The sequence below is a fragment of the Magnolia sinica genome, chromosome 15 (assembly GCF_029962835.1).
Source record: "Magnolia sinica isolate HGM2019 chromosome 15, MsV1, whole genome shotgun sequence".
Classification (NCBI taxonomy): Eukaryota; Viridiplantae; Streptophyta; class Magnoliopsida; order Magnoliales; family Magnoliaceae; genus Magnolia; species Magnolia sinica.
In genome coordinates, this window is record NC_080587.1 from 14,672,758 (window position 1) to 14,692,819 (window position 20,062).

Here is a 20,062-nt window from a genome sequence, read left to right on the forward strand (position 1 = left end):
TGATGTGTGTTGGACCTCTACCTTATCAATCATATTCATAGGATAATCTATGACTTAGGTGGGCCACACTACAGATAATAGTTAAGAGTGGATGCCCATATGAGAAAGCTTCTTAGAGCCTGTTTGGCTGGGCGGATTGGAAGGTATGGAAGGTAAATCTCGGGATTGGCCGGGCGTGCCAAACAGATGATCTGATCTCAGGATATAGCTATCCCTTGCCAGCAATCCACTGACATCACCATCATTACTTTAAAATCCATCCAATCCACCTTAATCCCATCCAATTTTGCCTAGGACGTGTTTGGTTCGACGGATTGAAAGGGATTGGAAGGTGCAATCCCGGGATTGGCCGGGCGTGCCAAACAGACTTGGTGATCTGATCCCGGGATATAGCAATCCCATGGATATTGCACCAATCCATGACGCAGCCATCATTACCTTGAAATTGATCCCATCCACCCTAATACCATTCAATCCCTTCCTATCCACCCAGCCAAACCCGCCCTTAATCGTTTGTAAGACCTATTAAGACATGGTTCAGATATTTAGCCCTTCCATTATGGTTACACCAAATTTCACATCATTTCAAAACTCAAGTGAGCCTTACCCAGTGCTTTTAGATGTTTTAGACATGATTTCATATGAAAAGACCTACTTGAGTTTGGGATATGGCTGATTTTAGAAAAATCCAATGACCCAAAAAAGGACTCATCAAAAGAACCGTGTGGATGTCCATCACATATCATGATGGGCTCATAGAACTTCCATGACATTGTGGTGGGCCCAACTATTATGTATGTTGGACATCCACCCCATCAACCAAATGCACCCTTCTATGGTGGACCATGGTCCAAAAAGACATGTTAATCCATGACTTAGGTGGATCACACTGCGGACAAGAATTTAGAGTGGATCTAACCAATTAAAAGTATCTCAATTGTTTGTAAGGACGACTTAGATATGGTTCAAACAATCTAGCCCATCCATTATGTCCATCTCACTTGATCAACGAGGGGTTACACTAAAATTTTGGCAATTCCAAAACTTATGTAGGCCCCTCCTGGGACTTTTAAAGGCATGATTTCCCATACTTTCATATGGTGTGGCCCACCTAAGTTTTGAACACAACTTATTTTTTATACATCCCATAAGCTAAAACAGACCTACCAAATGCATGGTGTAGATGTCCAAAACACATTGCGATGAGGCTCACAGAATTCAACCTCATCGAAAACTCACATGAGGGTCAACCTCATAATATCATTTCCCTCCCCCCTCTTTATATACAAGAGAGGCATGCTCACATGCGCACCTTTTCACACATATCATGGGTGTCTAATCTAAACAGTCCATATGATGCAGAATCCCATGAAGCCCCGTGGGACAAATTTGAGGAAACTATTTTCATTTTCTACAATAAAGTGGGACAATTACCTGCACTGTAGGAGAAGAGGACACCTGATCGGAAGCAGGAGCAGCTGAGGGAGAGGACCCAAGAGAGATGGGCTTCACACGGCGTTGGGCTTAGCAAAGCTTCTGATAAGTTATTAGCAGTATAGGAACATGCCAGGCATTGCAAAGGAAAAGAGAAACAATGTCTTAGTCCTAAAATATACTGCGGAGATTCTCATTCTCTCTTGAAAAGGGTTGAAAAAGAAAGCCAAACTAACTAATTTTGGAGCCGAAAAAATTATTAAAATAGACACTGCCTTTTAGGATAATTATTTTTCTCGCTGGCGGAAAACATTGCCACGGAAGAGGATTTTTAGGGTACGAACAGATAAAATTACTCCTCGGGCCCCTTGGGTTCAGGTAAGAAGCAGATGAAAAAGAAGAGTTAATTTTATCTGGAATAGGTTATCCGTACAAACAGGAATCTACTGTGGTTATCTATGTTTGTGGTCTGTCGAGGCTGGAGAGAGAGAGGCACACACAAGCCATACATGCAGCGCTTCTTTTTTTATTGAGAAATGATCCAGTGCTCTCTCGTACTGTAAGTTATATTCCTCCCAGTTCTATAGGGACACTTGGGTTGTCTAACTGGTCGATTTTGGACTGTCCATTTCGTCCAGGGCATATTTTTCAGGCTACCATGGAAATTTCACACTGATCAGATAATCCTTACCATCTGATTAACACCCTTTAAAATGAACGGTCAAGGTTGTTTGTGCAAAATTAAGTCCAATCAGCAATTTAAGCCATTGATTTTCTAGAGCACATTACAAATTGTATATAATTCTAAAGAATTATTATTATCAAGCAATCCTAACGGCCCCATCCATAGTTTCGAAAAAAAAATGACGTAAAAGACAACCCCAAGTTAGGTGTGGGTTAAATTATTTTTGCATGGTAGCCATTAAAATGTGTGATGGACCAAAAGGACGGTTCAGATTGGCTGGTCAGACTTTCCAGGTCTTCTAATGCAACTAGGAGCACTATATCTTATAAGTGCTTTGAGCGCACTGGATCATTTCTTTAATTTATTTATTTATACAACGTTGTACAGGACAAATGCAGATTAGCTGCCATCCCGGATCCAGCCAGGGGCCCACATAGATGTATGCTTTTATATCTACGCCGTCCATCTGTTCTTTCAGATTATTACAGTACACAGTCCCAAAAATTAAGCAGATACACATCTCAGATGGACCACACGGTAGGCATTGAATTCCCACCATTAAAACCTACTTGGATCCACAAAAGTTTTGGATCAGGCTGCTATTCGTGTTTTCCCAGTCTTTTGAGCTTATCAACAGGTTGGATGGAAAATAAACATTACGATGGACCCTAGTAAGATTTTAATGATGAGCATTCAATCATCACTGTTTCCTGTGGTGTGGTCCACCTGAGAAACGTATCTGCTATTTTTTTTGGATCATTCCATAAAGTAATCTGGAAAAACGGATGAACGGCGTGGATATACAACACATTCACCAAGGTGGGCCCCACGGTCAGGATCGGACCCACCTTGCTGGATCCGGGGTAGCAGCTAATCCGGTTTCGTATAAGACAAGCAAATCTTGTCCATTTTCTTATATTTTAGGTAATTAACATGACATCCATTTGTCTCGTTGCATAGATGACACGCGCTCTGACAAAAACCCTCTCTCTGTCTACTTCTCTCTCTCTCTCTCTCATGCAATCCATTTGTCTTGATCACATCCACTCCAACCATCTTGCATGTCATCCCTACTTTTGTGATGGGCTCTATAATTAGACCAATCCATGACTTAGGTGGGCCACACAAGTAGTAGGAGTTGAGAGGAAATCCTACCCTTGATTCTCATAGAGGGCCCACCGTATTGTGTATATGTCATCCAATCCATTTACATAATCCATTTGCCTTGGATGATAGCAAACTTCGAACCAGGCCATTCTGAAACGTGGGTGGGGCCCAACTCAAATCAATAGTGACCGTTCCCTCTCAATTGTTCCTACTCATGCCTGATATTCAGATTGGATTTAGTGGGTCCTACCATGAATGAATCATATCTCGTAAATCACATCCATTGATCAATCTTAACTTTCCAATCATAAGCTTTGAACTATTGAATGTAGTTTATTGGTTGGATTTCCATCCGTGCAATTAGAGCTGTCAATGGGCTAGGGTGGCCCATTGGGCTTTTTTCTGGGCTTGGGCTGGGATCAAGCTTAAATTCAGCTTGTTCTAAGTCAGGCTGGGATTAGGCTGCCTTCAGCATAGACATCTTGGGTTGGGCTTAGGTTGGATTATTTGGCTTGTCACGAACTTGGTCTGGTCTCTGGCCTATGTCGAATAATACGGGCCAGGGTTAAACCTAGGCCCAGCATAAGAATATGGGCTGGGCTAATCTACTGGGCCTATAATTACATTGAATAATGTGGGTCCCACTTGGAGCTGAGCCCAGAATCGTGGGCTAGGGCTGGACTTTTTTGGCTTGTCATAGGTCTAGGCTAAGCTCAGGCCTATGTCGAATAATGCAGATTGGGCCTGGATAGAACTTGGCTCAGCCCTAACTAGCCCCTTGAGACGCTATGGGCAACCATTTGTGGTTCTTAAAGAGTCCAAGTTGATAGGTTAAGAAATGAGCCCGAGGTAACCATAGTTCTAAGACTCGGGTGCGACTCATCGGAGTCGACTCGGATTCATGAGACCATCTGGTTTGATACGATGAGTCACCCGGACAAGTCGGGCTTATTCAACTCCAACTTGGCTGAGTCCCGACTCAACTTAAGACCAGATAAGTCGGCCCAATTCATGTTGTCAATGGGTATGTAGGGTGAGTGATGTTAGTCTCTTCGGCCTATTTGAAAGACTTCTTTTTATTTATTTTTAGCTTTGGGAGTTTAGATTTTATTTTTATTTTTTTTTAATTTTTAGCTTTTTTTCTTTCCAAAATTATGTCATCTCCAATGCGTAAGCGCAAGTAGTTTATGGAGTTAGTCAATGATAGAATTTTAAAAATGAAAATATTTAATGTTTGGTCGATGAGAGAATTTTAAAAATGAAAACATTTAATGTGTTTGGCCCTTCAACCAAGGGTAATTTTGTCATTTCTATTTCTTTTTTTTTTTTTTTTATGAGAGTAGGTGGAATCTATCTCCCCTCCCGCACACAATGCAACTCCTAGTGAATTCCGCCCAATACAAAAACATATGGCACACCTTAATGTCTATGTGAAATCCATTTTGTCCTTGAATTACTTCATCTCATGTTAGGATGTGAGCCCAAAACCTAGGTAAATCTAGAACTCAAGTGGGGCCAAAGCACTAAAAATAGTGAGATGCGGACATCTATAATTGAAACAACTCTAACTCTTTTATCTTTCTATATCTGCGTGTCCCCTACTCAAATTGTACTATTTCAATCTCTCTCTCTTCACATGCAGCACACGTCTTGCTTCCTAGTTTCTCGTGTGTGTGTGTGTGTGTTAATTTATAAAGAGCACCCTTTTAAGCATAAATGCTTTTATCACATTCCATGGTCTTTTTATCTCTGTCGGTTCCTTTTTACGGAATGCATCATATCATCTAATCCATATGATGAGAAATTTTGTCCTAGGTGAACCTTTTGAGAACTCATCCCAATTGATGTATGCCCGCGGGCTGCAACAAAGTGGGAGAGACACTCATGCTTGATTTTCACCAGAGCCCACTTAAGCCGTGAAAGAGTGATTTTTTATCTGATTCTTCAACTAAGCTAGATAAAAGGGTCCATACAACCTAAATCGCAAATACATTTCATATGAAATGTTTTCTCATTCTCAAAAGGTTCTCACGAGTTCTAATGAGAAATGGTTCATTGAAGAAAATTTCTACATATCCAACAACCGTTTTAGCTTAGGCCACCGCTTGGGATCCTCAAAGGAATTGTCGATCCACGGATATCTTAAAAAATGAAAGGATGGCTATCTTAAATGAAAGTGCTTAACTAGGTTTGCTTTAAAAGTAAATCTATCTTTCTTGTGAGAGTATTAGCATAGTTTGGTAGCATAAAATGACCAATATTCCTTAGCTAGAGAGGGTATAGTTGATTCTTCTAACTTAATCTGGACCATTGACAACTTATGCTGAAATCTCTTCAACCACCAAAGAACTCAACAAATATACCTACCTATTCAATGCTATACTTCGATTTTGTACATTTAAAAGGAACATTGGCTCTTACAATTTCATCTCCATCCTCCAAAATCACTAAAAATGTTTCAAAAAAGGTAGACATATACTACGCAAGAAAAGCTAATTCCCTTCTTATCTCTAAAATAGGGTGTCCTAACCATCCAACAGCTATTCCATCGATGTTCTCGGTTGAGTCTGCTTTGAATAATCTCTCTATCCAACAGTTATTCCATCCCTATTGTCCATTTAGCCTACTTTGAATAATCTCATTTTCACAAGATTATAGAGATGTATTGTCTACATTCAATGCATCAATGATGGAATCATATGATGATGATAATAATAATATTAAAAAAAAATTGTAAATCAATAAAATAATTGATTAAAAGGTTATTCTTGATGTATGTTTATGAAAATCTTTTTGAATCTTTCACACCTTACATGCTCTAAAAAACCCTTTTAACGAGGCTTAACAAGATAAAGAATTGAAGAAGAAGAGCCCATCACAACTTCTTATTCTTTTTAGAGTTTCCACACAATTAAGAGTCCTAATTCTAACATTGCTTTTAAATTGGAGCTAATTTAAGAGTAGAACAGCCAACCGTATCTTTATTCATTAAGAAGGTTTGTTCTCATTTTTCGGAGGTATAAATCTCATGTCATTAATAAAATAAATACCCAAAACCTAAAAAAGCATAGGATAGACTTGAAGTTATAGGAGATTCTCAAGAGTCTCACTCCTATGGCTGTCAATGGGCCAGGCGGCCTGGATTTTTTTGGACTGGGCCTATTTCAAAATTTGATTTTGCCTGGCCCAAGCCCAGCCAGTTACAGCTCTACTAACTCCTGATATGATATCAGTGAAATAAACCTGGCACTCAAACCAATTTAGTAATCAGGGCTCGAACCCAGGCCCTTAAAAAACCCCACCAGGCTGGGCTGTTATTTACAGTTGGGAAGTTGTCAATTCGGCCTAACAGAATATCAGGTCCAGCCCATATTGTGTTGGGTTTAAGCTATCCTCATTTGCCAGAGGAATTAATTTATAGGATCATATCATCCCAAGGCTTCCGAAGGATAGGGTATCAGATCTAACATGTGGGCCCCTGGTACCCCAAAAATATCTTGGAAAGAATCCAAACCTTTCCATACTGGGCCTACAAATCAACAGCTTAAAAGAGGAATTCAACTGATAAAACCCAAGATTTGTGACTGGAACCTTTTCAATTCTGGAGAGTGATCCATCAACGGGATCAATGGCCCTCGACTAGTGGGCCATGGGCCCATCTCCTAAGTGAAACCCAAAGCCATAGAGTATGCTATCAATAACGTTAGGCTTTGGTCCTTGGGCTCCAGTCCATGTCTTTAGTTACTGGTCTGGGCAAGGATCAGAGGGGCCCACTTTCACCCTAAGTTATTGTTTAGATCAAACAGAACCGTCCAAATCGTAGATCCCAGTTTAGACATATCTGACCAAAAAAACATACTCAATTCCCTCTCCGATTATCAGATTTGTGAACATCTTTTGGACGGTTAAAGATAAGAATATACAATGGTCTTGTTTAAGCCAATAAATGTCTGTGTATCAATCAAAGACTAGGATTGTCTGATCAATCTGATCTTCAAACTGTAATTTGGCGACGAGTCCCACATTTTAGAAGGTTTATTTTATATCTATACTGGAATCCTCTCCAACACCTGTTTTAAGCAGTGCGTAAAACACTCAACTTAGCACGGCCACAGTGTTGTCTGTGTGAATCCAATCCGTCCATCAGGTGCATTCCTTGACACTAGGCTCCAAGGCTAAAAATCAGCCAAATCCACAAGCCAGGTGGGCCACACCACAGAGAGAAATGGGGATAGTATGCCGACTATATATTTGTTCAAGTGTGCTTTCCATGCATCCAAATGACAACTTGAAGAAATACATGAATGAAAAGAGGAAAAAAATAAAAATAAAATCAGAGATCCCCACAGAATAAACTACAAGAGTAATGTACATCAGGCTAAAAATCTACACAGATGGATCGACCTGATGAGTGGCTTGGATCTTGCACATGCATGCTAAGAGTGCAAAAAAGGTGCACTCACTCAGGCAGATGTAGCATTCCTCTTGAATCAGTGCTTTGAATCCGGCTTTCCCGCTGGAAGAACCAGGCCCAGCTCCTTACACTGCTCCTCATCTGGTTGCAAACTCCCTGGCATTGCACCAAAAGCACGGCGGGCCGCTTCAATCCCAGAAGCCGTATAGTGCACAAATGCTGATGCATCTTCCATATTCTTCGTTAGATCCGATACCAACAACGACGCTGACATAAAACCCGGTGTCACTGGGGCCACTGGTTCCTCAATGAACTTGTGATCGAGCTCAGCGGCCCCCACAAACCTCTCTGTGGCAGCCTCCCATGACAGTTCGTGCATTTGGTCATCAGTTAGCCGAGCTGGCTTGTCAGTCAGTGCCGTGCGTGTTACTTTTACAAACTCATCTCCATCTTTGTACATACGGCAATTGGGGAATTGCTTGAAGAAGTCATTTGACGGGTGGTCAGCACAAATAACGATTTTGCCCATGGCCAGAGCTTCAGCTGTGGTTGTGCAAACTACGTCGGTTGTGCTTGGATTGAAGAACACTTTGTACCTAGGAGATGAAAAAAGAATTTTTATAATGGCAATCAACTCAAGATCCAACGATCATGTACAAGCCAGCCCCCATACATGTAGCTACTCATGCCCAAATGGCACACATGTGAAAGATCCGAACCATCCATCAGGCATGCAATAAAACATGCAGCAGGGCGTTAATGTGCGTGATGGATCCTTAAAATGCCAAAATAGGCAGCAACCATTAATGCCAAGTCAGTTTCACATTAAGAGAGAAGCCGGAGAAAGCAAAGTGTGGCATGCACCCATTGGTTCCAGAGCCATAAGAAGAAGGGTGCATTCACTATCATGGCACATCTGATGAATGGGCCAGCCTGATTATTGGACCGATGCAACTAAGAGGGGCCCACCTGATGGATCGATTGGATCTCGCACAACATCGGCCGATATGGTTGCTGGTCTATACATACACAGTGAACTAGCAAGTCTCCAAGAAAAAGTCTCTCTGGTTTTACTTATCAGCTACCAAGATGTGGAGGAAATTGCATGAGCACTGCCTAGAAACTTACTCATGAAACAAAGGGTCAGCATGGTCGCGCCCCGGGTTGACTTCAACGGTCAGTTTCAATTTTCTAACTTCTTCTTGGACTTGATCAGAGTCTTCCCCATTCCCGTACAAGTCTACTTGAAAGTCTGGAAGTTGGTTCTGGTGGGCTTTAAGTAGTTGAAGGAGCTCTCTATAGCCTTTGCTCCAAACCATCTTCCCAATGTAGTAGACACCCTTGGTGAATGGTTGGTTTCTGTTTACTTGCTCTTCATGCACTTTCCTACCTATCTCGAGGAACTTGGGATTGACGCCATGGACATTGCAGATGATGGATCTTGGAAGATCTTGCGTCGCAGCTGATAATCTTATAACCTGCAATTTCATGAGAAAGTGTAATCCAGGTGGGGCATCAACTTGTAAAAGGAAAAAAGGAAACGAAATAAGTAAATTGCATATTACTTATTATTTTGTTATCCATGGGAATCCAGAGTATCACCAACAGTATTTCTACAAACAAAAAGAAAAACTAGTTACAGGGAAAGGATCTCATGTTAATAACTTCTCTCCCATTAGATAGACAGCTGGCACTCTATCCCCTTGCTCCTTTCTCCTAGATGAACAGTCCAGATCTTGTAAACATATGCCAACAGATATCTTACCCAAAAAAGTGATTAAAATCAATCGTATTACAAAGAGTTTTGCACGAATACATCCTGGCGTGTTGAAATATGATACGTCGCGATTTTATCAATTGAAATTGGGCTTTTTCAATGACCCAAACCATTTGTGTGATAGGGCTCTGCTTGGATGGGAGGATGCCCGAAGAATTTATCATCGTCATCATCTAAGCCCTATCCCAATTAATTGTGGTTAGCTACATGGATCTTGTTCTGCCATTCCACTCTATAAAAGGGCAGACCTTCAATTAGACCATGGGTCATCCAAGTCTTTTCTTACTACCTCCATCCACGTCCTTTTGAGCCTTCTCCTTTCCCTTTTAGAGCCTTCCCCTTGCCTTTTAGAGCCATCAACTTGTACGAACTCACTCTTGCTAACCACCGCAGTTCTTGGTCTCCGTGGCACATGACCAAACCACCCAAGTCTTTCCTTCATCTTATTGCCTATTGGTACTACTCCTAAGTTTCCTCAAATCGAATCATTTCTAATTTTATCCTTCCTCATCTTACCACTCATCCATCTCAACATCCTCATTTCAGCTACACATCCTATGAGCATGTTGTGCTTTAAGTGTTCAATATTGTCCCATAAAGCATGGCTGGACTTACAGCCATCGTATAAACTCCAGAGGCACATATCAATTTCTTTCACCCAGCTTGAATTCTATGGCCAAATCTTTTTCAATCTCTCACTGTCATGAATTATTGACCCAAGGTATCGAAATGGCCATTTTGGGAAACTTAGTTCTTAGCCAACAATCTTAATTAATTCCTCTGTTTCACTCCTATTACTACTAAAATTACACTGAATATACTATGTTCAAGTCTTAACTAATTTTAAATCCTTTAGATGCATGTCTTGGGTTGCGTCAGGCTCCATTGAGAGCCTTATCCTTGCCTAGCATGGGCATAGGGCCAGTACGAGAGGAAGGATGCTTTGGAAACTAGCTTTATTGGCAAGCATTTGAGTCTTATGGGAAGAGAGGAATAACCGGTATTACCGCAATTGGTGTGAGTGGGTACCAGAGATCTTTGGGAGGGCTAAATCGGATGTAATTGTGTGTGCCCCAAATATAAAAGGCTCTTTTTGAGTGTCCTCTTCCGTCTTTCTTTTAGGCTGATTTGTGGTTGTTTTGGCTGTTTTTGCTTCCTTTTTAATAAAATCATTACTTCTCAAAAAAAAAAAAAACCTTTAGATTCTAAAGCATCCCTCCATAAATCTAGCCAGGTGTAACAAAGCAAGATTCACAGGCTCTAACTTCCTCATACTTGCTCCCTAATGCAAGGGCATTTTCACACCGGGCTCAAGTGGGGTCGCCTATAGGATGCAAGGGCACGCTCGAGGTCGGCAGGGCCCACGAGAGAGGTCTCGTGTTCAAGACTCCTCACCGGGAGTGATTAATGCGCATTTCACACCGGGCTCGAGTGGTATCAAAGTAAACTCAACGGCGGATCTCCGATTTATAATTTTCATCTAAAAAGGTAAGTGGCCCTTTTTTTTTAATTATTGGATTCATGCTCCTGGCTTTTTAAATGTATAAGATCAGTGCGCACTGTAACTCTTGGTATGAATATAGATCATAAATCCTATTTTCCATGCATGAACTATTCTGATTATAAATATTATTCACCAAGGAGTTCCAATTATGTGGGCAATGATACTATATATATATATATATATATATATATATATATATATATATATATATATATTATAAATAAAAGGCTTTGGACGTGGACCCAATCCGCTTCCATAGATGTGGACGGTAGTCGACTTCTTTTAAGCCGTCCATTAATTTCTGCATGAAGCCCACCTCATGTGCAAACCGGTGTCATATTAGAGAGAGCGGATTGGTTGATGTTCATCACACCATCTGATGTGTGTCCATATGACCCAATGCAACCAGAAACATAATAATATTAAGTTTTTTTGAGAGCATTGGAGTATTTTCCATTGATGCCACATCTATTGAATCTATGTTGTGGAAATCGGATGGTTATGAGAGTATAATGCCAAGTTTGGATGGATTGGATCACTGGATCAGTGTAATTTTTGCATGAAAATCATTGATTGTGATACAGATCTGTGCAAACCGGTGTCATATTAGAGAAGCGGATTGGCTGATGTTCATCACACCAACTGATGTGTGTTCATATGACCCAAAACACGTCATATGTTTTATTCACGTTGAAAAGAGGATTACAACTCTCAACCACTATGTTGTAGTGACGTATACAACCAAAACACGTCATGTGTTTTATTCACCTTGAAAGATAAAAATTGTATTCACGCCAGCAACACATAGGTCTCATCACTAGATATGTGTTATCATCACTAGATATGTGTTGAATCCAAACATGATGTAGCCAGTGCACACTGTGTGTGTGTGTGTGTGTGTGTAGCTCCTGTACACGTGTTAGCTAGTGTACATCATACCATTTAGATAGCTTCTGTACACGTGTTGGCTGGTGTACATCATACCATCTATATAGCTACAGTTCACGTGATTGGTTGGTGTATATCACACCTGCTATATATCTGCTGTAAGAAATAGATTGACTGATGTACATCACACTAGCTATATAGCCTTTATATTCACATCAGCAAGTTTTGTAGTTTTGTGGGATATATGTTGTATCCAAATCCGTCCATCCATCATATGGGAGGCACTACTAACATACTAAAAATTGAGCTGGGCCCACTGATCAGATTAAGCTGCATATGCTCATTTAATATAGACCTTTGGCAATGAGACATGCTCCTGGTATGTGTTCAGCTCACTGGATAAATGGCCCAGATCTCACACATTTCAGTATATTGGAGTGTTTGCTACAAGCCAGCCCTCTGGACTCTCATCAGTCATATATACCTTAGGCATTTTGCAGTGGGAACACATGATTCAATCAGAGGAGTCATTTGATATTCTAGCGGTATGTTGAGGTTGATCTGCAAGTATTCAGAACTCATACATACACCTGACACATTAACAAAATTGAACCATCCAAACGATGGGACCCACTGAAATGTGGATAGGTTGTCATATTCAGGGAAGATTTATTGAAATTAATCTAATCTGTGATAAATGACCATTTGCTTGTTTGGTGGTGACCAACTGACTTTGTTCATATTAACCATTCTTCACAAGATGTTGAGATGTAATTCAAAATAATAATGCCTTTTTTGAATTCTCCTGTAATTAAGCTTACACAATTTTTGTGTGGAATGTTCTCCTTTATGCAAACTGTTAACCATATTTAGCGGAAATATGAATAGTGTAGATAAAATCTACTTTGAGAATTAGTCATCTAGAGATCATTAGTGATCGAAACGATCATCAACCATAATGAAAGGATCCATCATCAACAATTATCATTAATAGTAATGATCGGATCCATCACTAATGGTCATTATCACAGGTGATGATTGAACTCTCTTTATGGCTATACACTTCATTATTTTTTCTGATGATAATATTTATATACGTGTGATATTATCAAGCTTGATGTGATTAGATCTAAGCCGTCCTTATTTTTCATTAAAAAATATAGAAAAACTTAGTGCTTAGGTACTCCCTATTAATAAAGGTTGTGCATAACTTGAGTGGGAGTTTATTCTCCTCCACCAAATGATATATGCAACTAAGTAATGGAATGTTGCACGTTATACAATTGTAATTTTATAAAAGCATCAATTCCATCTTTAAAAGAGAACTTGATCGTTCTACACTGCTTATTCGGGTATGTGGACTTTCAGATCTCGTTAAGATGTACTGACTACTTTTATACTCTGAAAAATTGTATAACACGTAAAAATGCTGATGATTAGTGTCAATACCTTAGATCATTGTTAAGTTGTGATACTTATGTAATGTAGAGATGGCCACCAAAGCGTTAATCGCTGAACAGCTGAAAGGACAACATTTCGACGGTAACAACTACGAAGACTGGTCCCGCGCGGTGCGATGCCTTCTGGACGAGGACGACATATCGCACACACTCGATGAAGTTCAAGAGGAACCCATATTGGCTGAAAATAGAAATTTACAAGAACATAGGGTTGCGATGACTCGCTACAATAAGTGGCGAAAACAGAATCGTTCAGCTCGTAATGTCCTTCTTAGCACTATGCACAAAGAACTCATACCTACGTATGAAGTGCATGACACCGCTAAGGGAATCTGGGAAGCACTGACAAATGCCTATGCGCAGAAGTCAGATGCGAAAGTTCGGGCAATGGAATTAGAATTCCAGGAGTATAGGATGTCAGTCGGCTGCCCCATCAAAGATCATATCCGTAAGATGGAGCAAATGATAGGTGCCCTTAGGAATGTTGGGTGTAAATTGACTGAAAATCAAAAGATTATAGCCATGCACCGTTCCTTGCCTGAATCTTGGGCCCAAATCAAAAGAATTCTGAACCATACTGATTCTATCACTACGTTCAAAGACTTTTGTGGCCACTTGGTATGTGAGGTTGAAATGAATGCAATTTAGCTAGGTACGGCCAAGGCCTTTGTAGCAGAGACCCATAAGCGGAAAGCTAATAAGAAACGGTTTAAATCTCGCAAGAAGGCGAAAAAGAATAACCAAGAACAGAAGACGACAACACCTCCTCTAAATATCAAGAAGGGGAATGGAAAGAAGAAGCAGAAAAAGACCAATATAGTCTGCTTTGTCTGTAAAAATTCTAGCCATTATGCTCGGCAGTGTGCCCATAAAAAGACGGTAATTCCTAAGTCACTAGATACTTTGTATATAGGCATTTGTTCTGAAATCCTTTCCTATAATACTATATCTAACGAGTGGATTTTGGATTCAAGCACAACAAAGCACGTGACATGGATTTATCGAGGACTCGAGAAATTCCAACCTGTAGCCAATGGAAGTTATAATGTGTATATGAGAAATAATGTTGTCGAAGACATACTAGGAATTGGCGTTTCCCATCTCCGTACGCGCATAGGGCAAACAATAATCCTCCATGATACTCTTTATGCACCGGGGATGCGTCAAAATTTAATTTTTATTTCTAGGTTATTATTTGATAGTTTTGATATTCGATTTTCTAAGACAAGAGTTTCTTTGAGACTAAATAACCTCATCTTTGCATGGAAAAATTTAATTTCAGATTTATTTATTCTGGACGTAGGCGTGGGACCAGCTGGATCACCATAATCTTCTTACAGGTGCTTAAGTACTAAGTGACCACCTAACTAATACTCAATAACGCAAGCTTTGCAATGCCTGTCCTAGTCCGCATGACCACATCGGATGGAGTTGACTCTCGGTCGAGTACTCGGCCAACATACGCACTAATCCAACTTATCGAGTTATTCAAAACTTGATTTTTCACAAACTTCAACTAAAACCAATTCAAAACAATACTTATATATATATATATATATATATATATGCTTTTAAGAAAAAAAATATTGTTTGCAAAAGTCTAATAAAAACAACTCGATACTGCCGGTGGATAAGTCTTCAAGTGCGTATTTATAGTTCTAGAAACTTGGTGTAGCTGTCACGGGATCTTCCCCACGCAGATGTGTAATTTGGAATTAATCAAGCCGCTTTCCTAGCGTAACTGAGTCTGGCCAATCAAGGACCTTTCGTCATAGTACACTAAAGTAGCGACACTCAATCTCATCCTCATATACACAAGAGGAGGGTAGCTAAGGACACAAAGAGTCACCTACGGGACTGGCTACTCGCACGTTGCAATGATTAGATCGAATCAAAGCAATCTGTAGGTAAAAGGTCCCAGCACGTGGCTACAATCCACGTCGTAAAGTAGACAATACTAGGTGAATGTCGGGTCTACAATACGCAGGTCATTCTACATGAGGTACGACTCATCTCATAACCTCATAACCTGACTTTAAATTCAGGCCATAACATTGATCGCATGAAAAAAGAATGGTGCGATTATGTTATTCGACTTTATCAGTCTCATCTTCAATCTTAAAAGATTGTAGGCGGATACGACTCACTCATATCCTCATCCTTTATTATTCAAAATAAAGAGAAGTTCATACCTCAATGTATAAACATGACCCCAAATGTACCTCTCTTGTACATTCAAGGTTGGTCAACCCGTGCGAGTGGGTGACCGGCCTGCCGACAAAAATAGAAATCCTACATGATCTCAAGGTAAATGTTGATGATCTACTTACCTAGTTTATATTAGTGTTCAATACTGAATAAATGGAATATATTATTCATTAATGAAAGATCGAATGTATTACAAAACAAGTATATCAGTCAAACTTTTCTCAATCCCATTTGCCTGACGTGAAGCTAAAATAGATCTCTAGCTATAGGTTTCATCATGGGATCAGCCATCATCTCCTTAGTAGGAATGTAGCTGAGGGCGACCTTCTTATCTCTCACTTGATCACGTACGAATGATACTTGATCTCAATGTGCCTAGACTTCTGGTAGTGTTTAGGGTCCCTTGTCAAGTCAATGACAGAAGTATTGTCTATCTTCAGCGATATAGGCTGACGAACATTCGGTACAACACCCAGACCCAATAGAAATCTGTGAACTCATACACACTCCTGAACTGCAGCATAACATGCAATGTACTCGACCTCCATAGATGAAAGAGCTGTGGATGTTTGTTTCTTACTCGACCATGAGATAACTCCTCCTCCGAGTAAAAATACATACCCTGAAGTAGATTTTCCCTCGTTGGCGTCATTACCCCAAGCAGCATTAGAATATCCTTTGAGCTTAAGGCTTGTGCCTTCATAACACAACATTAGGTCTTTTGTTCCTCTGAGATAGCGGAATATACGTTTGACGGCTTGCCAATGAGACTGTCCTGGGTTACTCTGATAACGGCTGACTATGCCAACTGCATAGCTAATATCCGGTTTGATGCAAAGCATAACATACATTAAGCTCCCTACTGGGCTTGCATAAGGTACTGAGGACATAGCCAATTTCTTGGCTTCAGTCTGGGGACACGATTTCTTATCTAGCTTGGTAGCTTTATCTATAAGGGTTTCAATGACTTTTAAAATTTTCCATCCTGAACCGCTTTAAGATCTTTTGTATATAGGTTGCTTGAAGCCTAAAAATTTCTTAGAGTGATCCTTGATGATTTTTACCCCAAGAATAAAGTTGGCTTCACCGAGGTCTTTCATCTAAAAGTTCGAGAATAGCCAATCTTTAGTCGATATCAACAATTACATGTCATTACCAGCTAACAAGATATTAAATAATTACCTAGAAATAGAAATTAAATTTCGATGCATCCCTGGTGCATAAAGAGTATCACGGAGGATTATTGTTCGCCCTATGCGTGTATGGAGATGGTAAACGCCAATCCCTAGTACTTCTTCAACGACATTATTTTCCATGTAAAGCTTGTAACTTCCCTTGGCAATAGACGAAATTCCTCGAGTCCTCGACAACTCCATGTCACGTGCTTTGTTGCGCCTGAATCCAAAATCCACTCGTTAGATATAGTATCAACGGAAAGGATTTCAGAACAAACGCCTACATACAAAGTATCTAGTGACTTAGGAATTACCGTCTCTTTATGGGCACACTGCGGAGTATAATGGCCGTAATTTTCGCAGACAAAGCAAACTATATTTGTTTTTTTTTACTTCTTCTTTCCATTCCCCTTCTTAAGATTTGGAGGAGGTACCGTGGACTTCTGTTCTTAGTTATTCTTTTTCGCCTTCTTGAAAGCTTTAAATTGTTTCTTATTAGCTTTTCGCTTATGGGTGTCTGCTACAAAAGCCTTAGCCGAACCTAGCTGAATTGCATTCATTTAACCTCACGTACCAAGTAGCCACAAAAGTCTCTGAACGTAGTGATAGAATCAGTATAGTTCAAAATTCTTTTGATTGGGGCCCAAGATTCAGGCAAGGAACGGTGCATTGCTATTATCTTTTAATTTTCAGTCAATTTATACCCAACATTCCTAAGGGCACCTATCATCTGCTCCATCTTATGGATATGATCTTTGATAGGGCAGTTGATTGGCATCCTATACTCCTGGAATTCTAATTTCATTGCCCTAACTCTCGCATCTGACTTTTACGCATAAGCATTTGTCAGTGCTTTTCAGATTCCCTTAGCGGTGTCATGCATTTCATACGTAGGTATGAGTTCTTTGTGCAAAGTGTTAAGAAAGACATTATGGGTTGAACGAATCTGTTTTCGCCACTTATTATAGCGAGTCATTGCAACCCTATGTTTTTGTAAATTTCTGTTTTCAGCCAATATGGGTTCCTCTTGAACTTCATCGAGTGTGTGCGATATGTCGTCCTCGTCCAGAAAGGATCGTACCGCGTGGGACCAGTCTTCGTAGTTGTTGTCGTCGAAATGTTGTCCTTTCAGCTGTTCAGCGATTAACGCTTTGGTGGCCATCTCTACATTGCATGAGTATCACTACTTAGCTATGATCTAAGGTATTGACACTAATCATCAGCATTTCTACGTGTTATACAAATTTTCAGAGTATAAAAGTAGTTAACACATCTTAACGAGATTTGAAGTCCACATACTCGAATGGGCGGTGTAGAACAATCAAGTTCTCTATTTAGGATGAAATTGATGCTTTTATAAAATTATAATTGTATAACATGCAACCTTCCATTACTTGGTTGCATGCATTATTTGGTGGAGGAGAATAAACTCCCACTCAGGTTATGCACAACCTTTATTAATAGGGAGTACCTAAGCACTAAGTTTTTCTATATTTTTTAATGAAAAATAAGGACGGCTTAGATCTAATCACATCAAGCCGAATATTTTCATGCATATTAACATCATCATCAGAAAGGAAAAATCAAGTGCTTAGATATAAAGAGAATACAATCTTCACCTGTGATCATGACCATTAGTGATGGATCCGATCATTACCGATAATGATCATTGTTGATAATGGATCCTTTCATCAACATTGATCATCATAGTTGATGATCGTTTCGATTACTAATGATCTCTAGATGACTAATTCTCAAAGTAGATTTTATCTACATTATTCATATTTTCGCTAAATATGGTTAACAGTTTGCATAAAGGAGAACATTCCACACAAAAATTGTGTAAGCTTAATTACAGGAGAATTCAAAAAAGGCATTATTATTTTGAATTACATCTCAACATCTTGTGAAGAATGGTTAATATGAACAAAGTCAGTTGGTCACCACCAAACAAGCAAATGGTCATTTATCACAGATTAGATTAATTTCAATAAATCTTCCCTGAATATGACAACCTATCCACATTTCAGTGGGTCCCATCGTTTGGATGGTTCAATTTTGTTAATGTGTCAGGTGTATGTATGAGTTCTGAATACTTGCAGATCAACCTCAACATACCGCTAGAATATCAAATGACTCCTCTGATTGAATCATGTGTTCCCACTGCAAAATGCCTAAGGTATATATGACTGATGAGAGTCCAGAGGGCTGGCTTGTAGCAAACACTCCAATATACTGAAATGTGTGAGATCTGGGCCATTTATCCAGTGAGCTGAACACATACCAGGAGCATGTCTCATTGCCAAAGGTCTATATTAAATGAGCATATGCAGCTTAATCTGATCAGTGGGCCCAGCTCAATTTTTAGTATGTTAGTAGTGCCTCCCATATGATGGATGGACGGATTTGGATACAACATATATCCCACAAAACTACAAAACTTGCTGATGTGAATATAAAGGCTATATAGCTAGTGTGATGTACATCAGTCAATCTATTTCTTACAGCAGATATATAGCAGGTGTGATATACACCAACCAATCACGTGAACTGTAGCTATATAGATGGTATGATGTACACCAGCCAACACGTGTACAGAAGCTATCTAAATGGTATGATGTACACTAGCTAACACGTGTACAGGAGCTACACACACACACACACACACACAGTGTGCACTGATGGACGGTTTGGATTCAACACATATCTAGTGATGATAACACATATCTAGTGATGAGACCTATGTGTTGCTGGCGTGAATACAATTTTTATCTTTCAAGGTGAATAAAACACATGACGTGTTTTGGTTGTATACGTCACTACAACATAGTGGTTGAGAGTTGTAATCCTCTTTTCAACGTGAATAAAACATATGACGTGTTTTGGGTCATATGAACACACATCAGTTGGTGTGATGAACATCAGCCAATCCGCTTGGTGATAGATCTGGACCGATCATTAGATCTGTATCACAATCAATGATTTTCATGCAAAAATTACACTGATCCAGTGATCCAATCCATCCAAACTTGGCATTATACTCTCATAACCATCCGATTTCCACAACATAGATTCAATAGATGTGGCATCAATGGAAAATACTCCAATGCTCTCAAAAAAAAAACTTAATATTATAATGTTTCTAGTTACATTGGGTCATATGGACACACATCAGTTGGTGTGATGAACATCAGCCAATCCGCTTCTCTAATATGACACCGGTTTGCACATGAGGTGGGCTTCATGCAGAAATTAATGGACGGCTTAAAAGAAGTCGACTACCGTCCACATCTATGGAAGCGGATTGGGTGTTAAAAGCTATATATATATATATATATATATATATATATATATATATATATATATATATATATATATATCAAAATACAGTGTGCACTGGCTACATCATG

At 39.7% G+C, this 20,062-nt stretch overlaps 1 protein-coding gene across 3 annotated transcripts in view; it reads right to left on the reverse strand.

The window, feature by feature from the left end:
* Positions 1-7,444: 7,444 nt before the first annotated feature.
* The window catches only part of LOC131226613 (digalactosyldiacylglycerol synthase 2, chloroplastic-like), a 30,222-nt gene continuing 17,604 nt past the window's right edge, over positions 7,445-20,062 (reverse strand). For all 3 annotated transcript variants that reach the window (XM_058222189.1, XM_058222188.1, XM_058222190.1), the window contains 2 exons: positions 8,769-9,118; positions 7,445-8,236 (listed from right to left, as the gene is read on the reverse strand). In XM_058222189.1, coding sequence (XP_058078172.1) covers positions 7,717-8,236; positions 8,769-9,118 — 870 coding nt within the window. In that variant the 3' untranslated portion in view covers positions 7,445-7,716. The remainder of the gene's footprint in view (positions 8,237-8,768; positions 9,119-20,062) is intronic.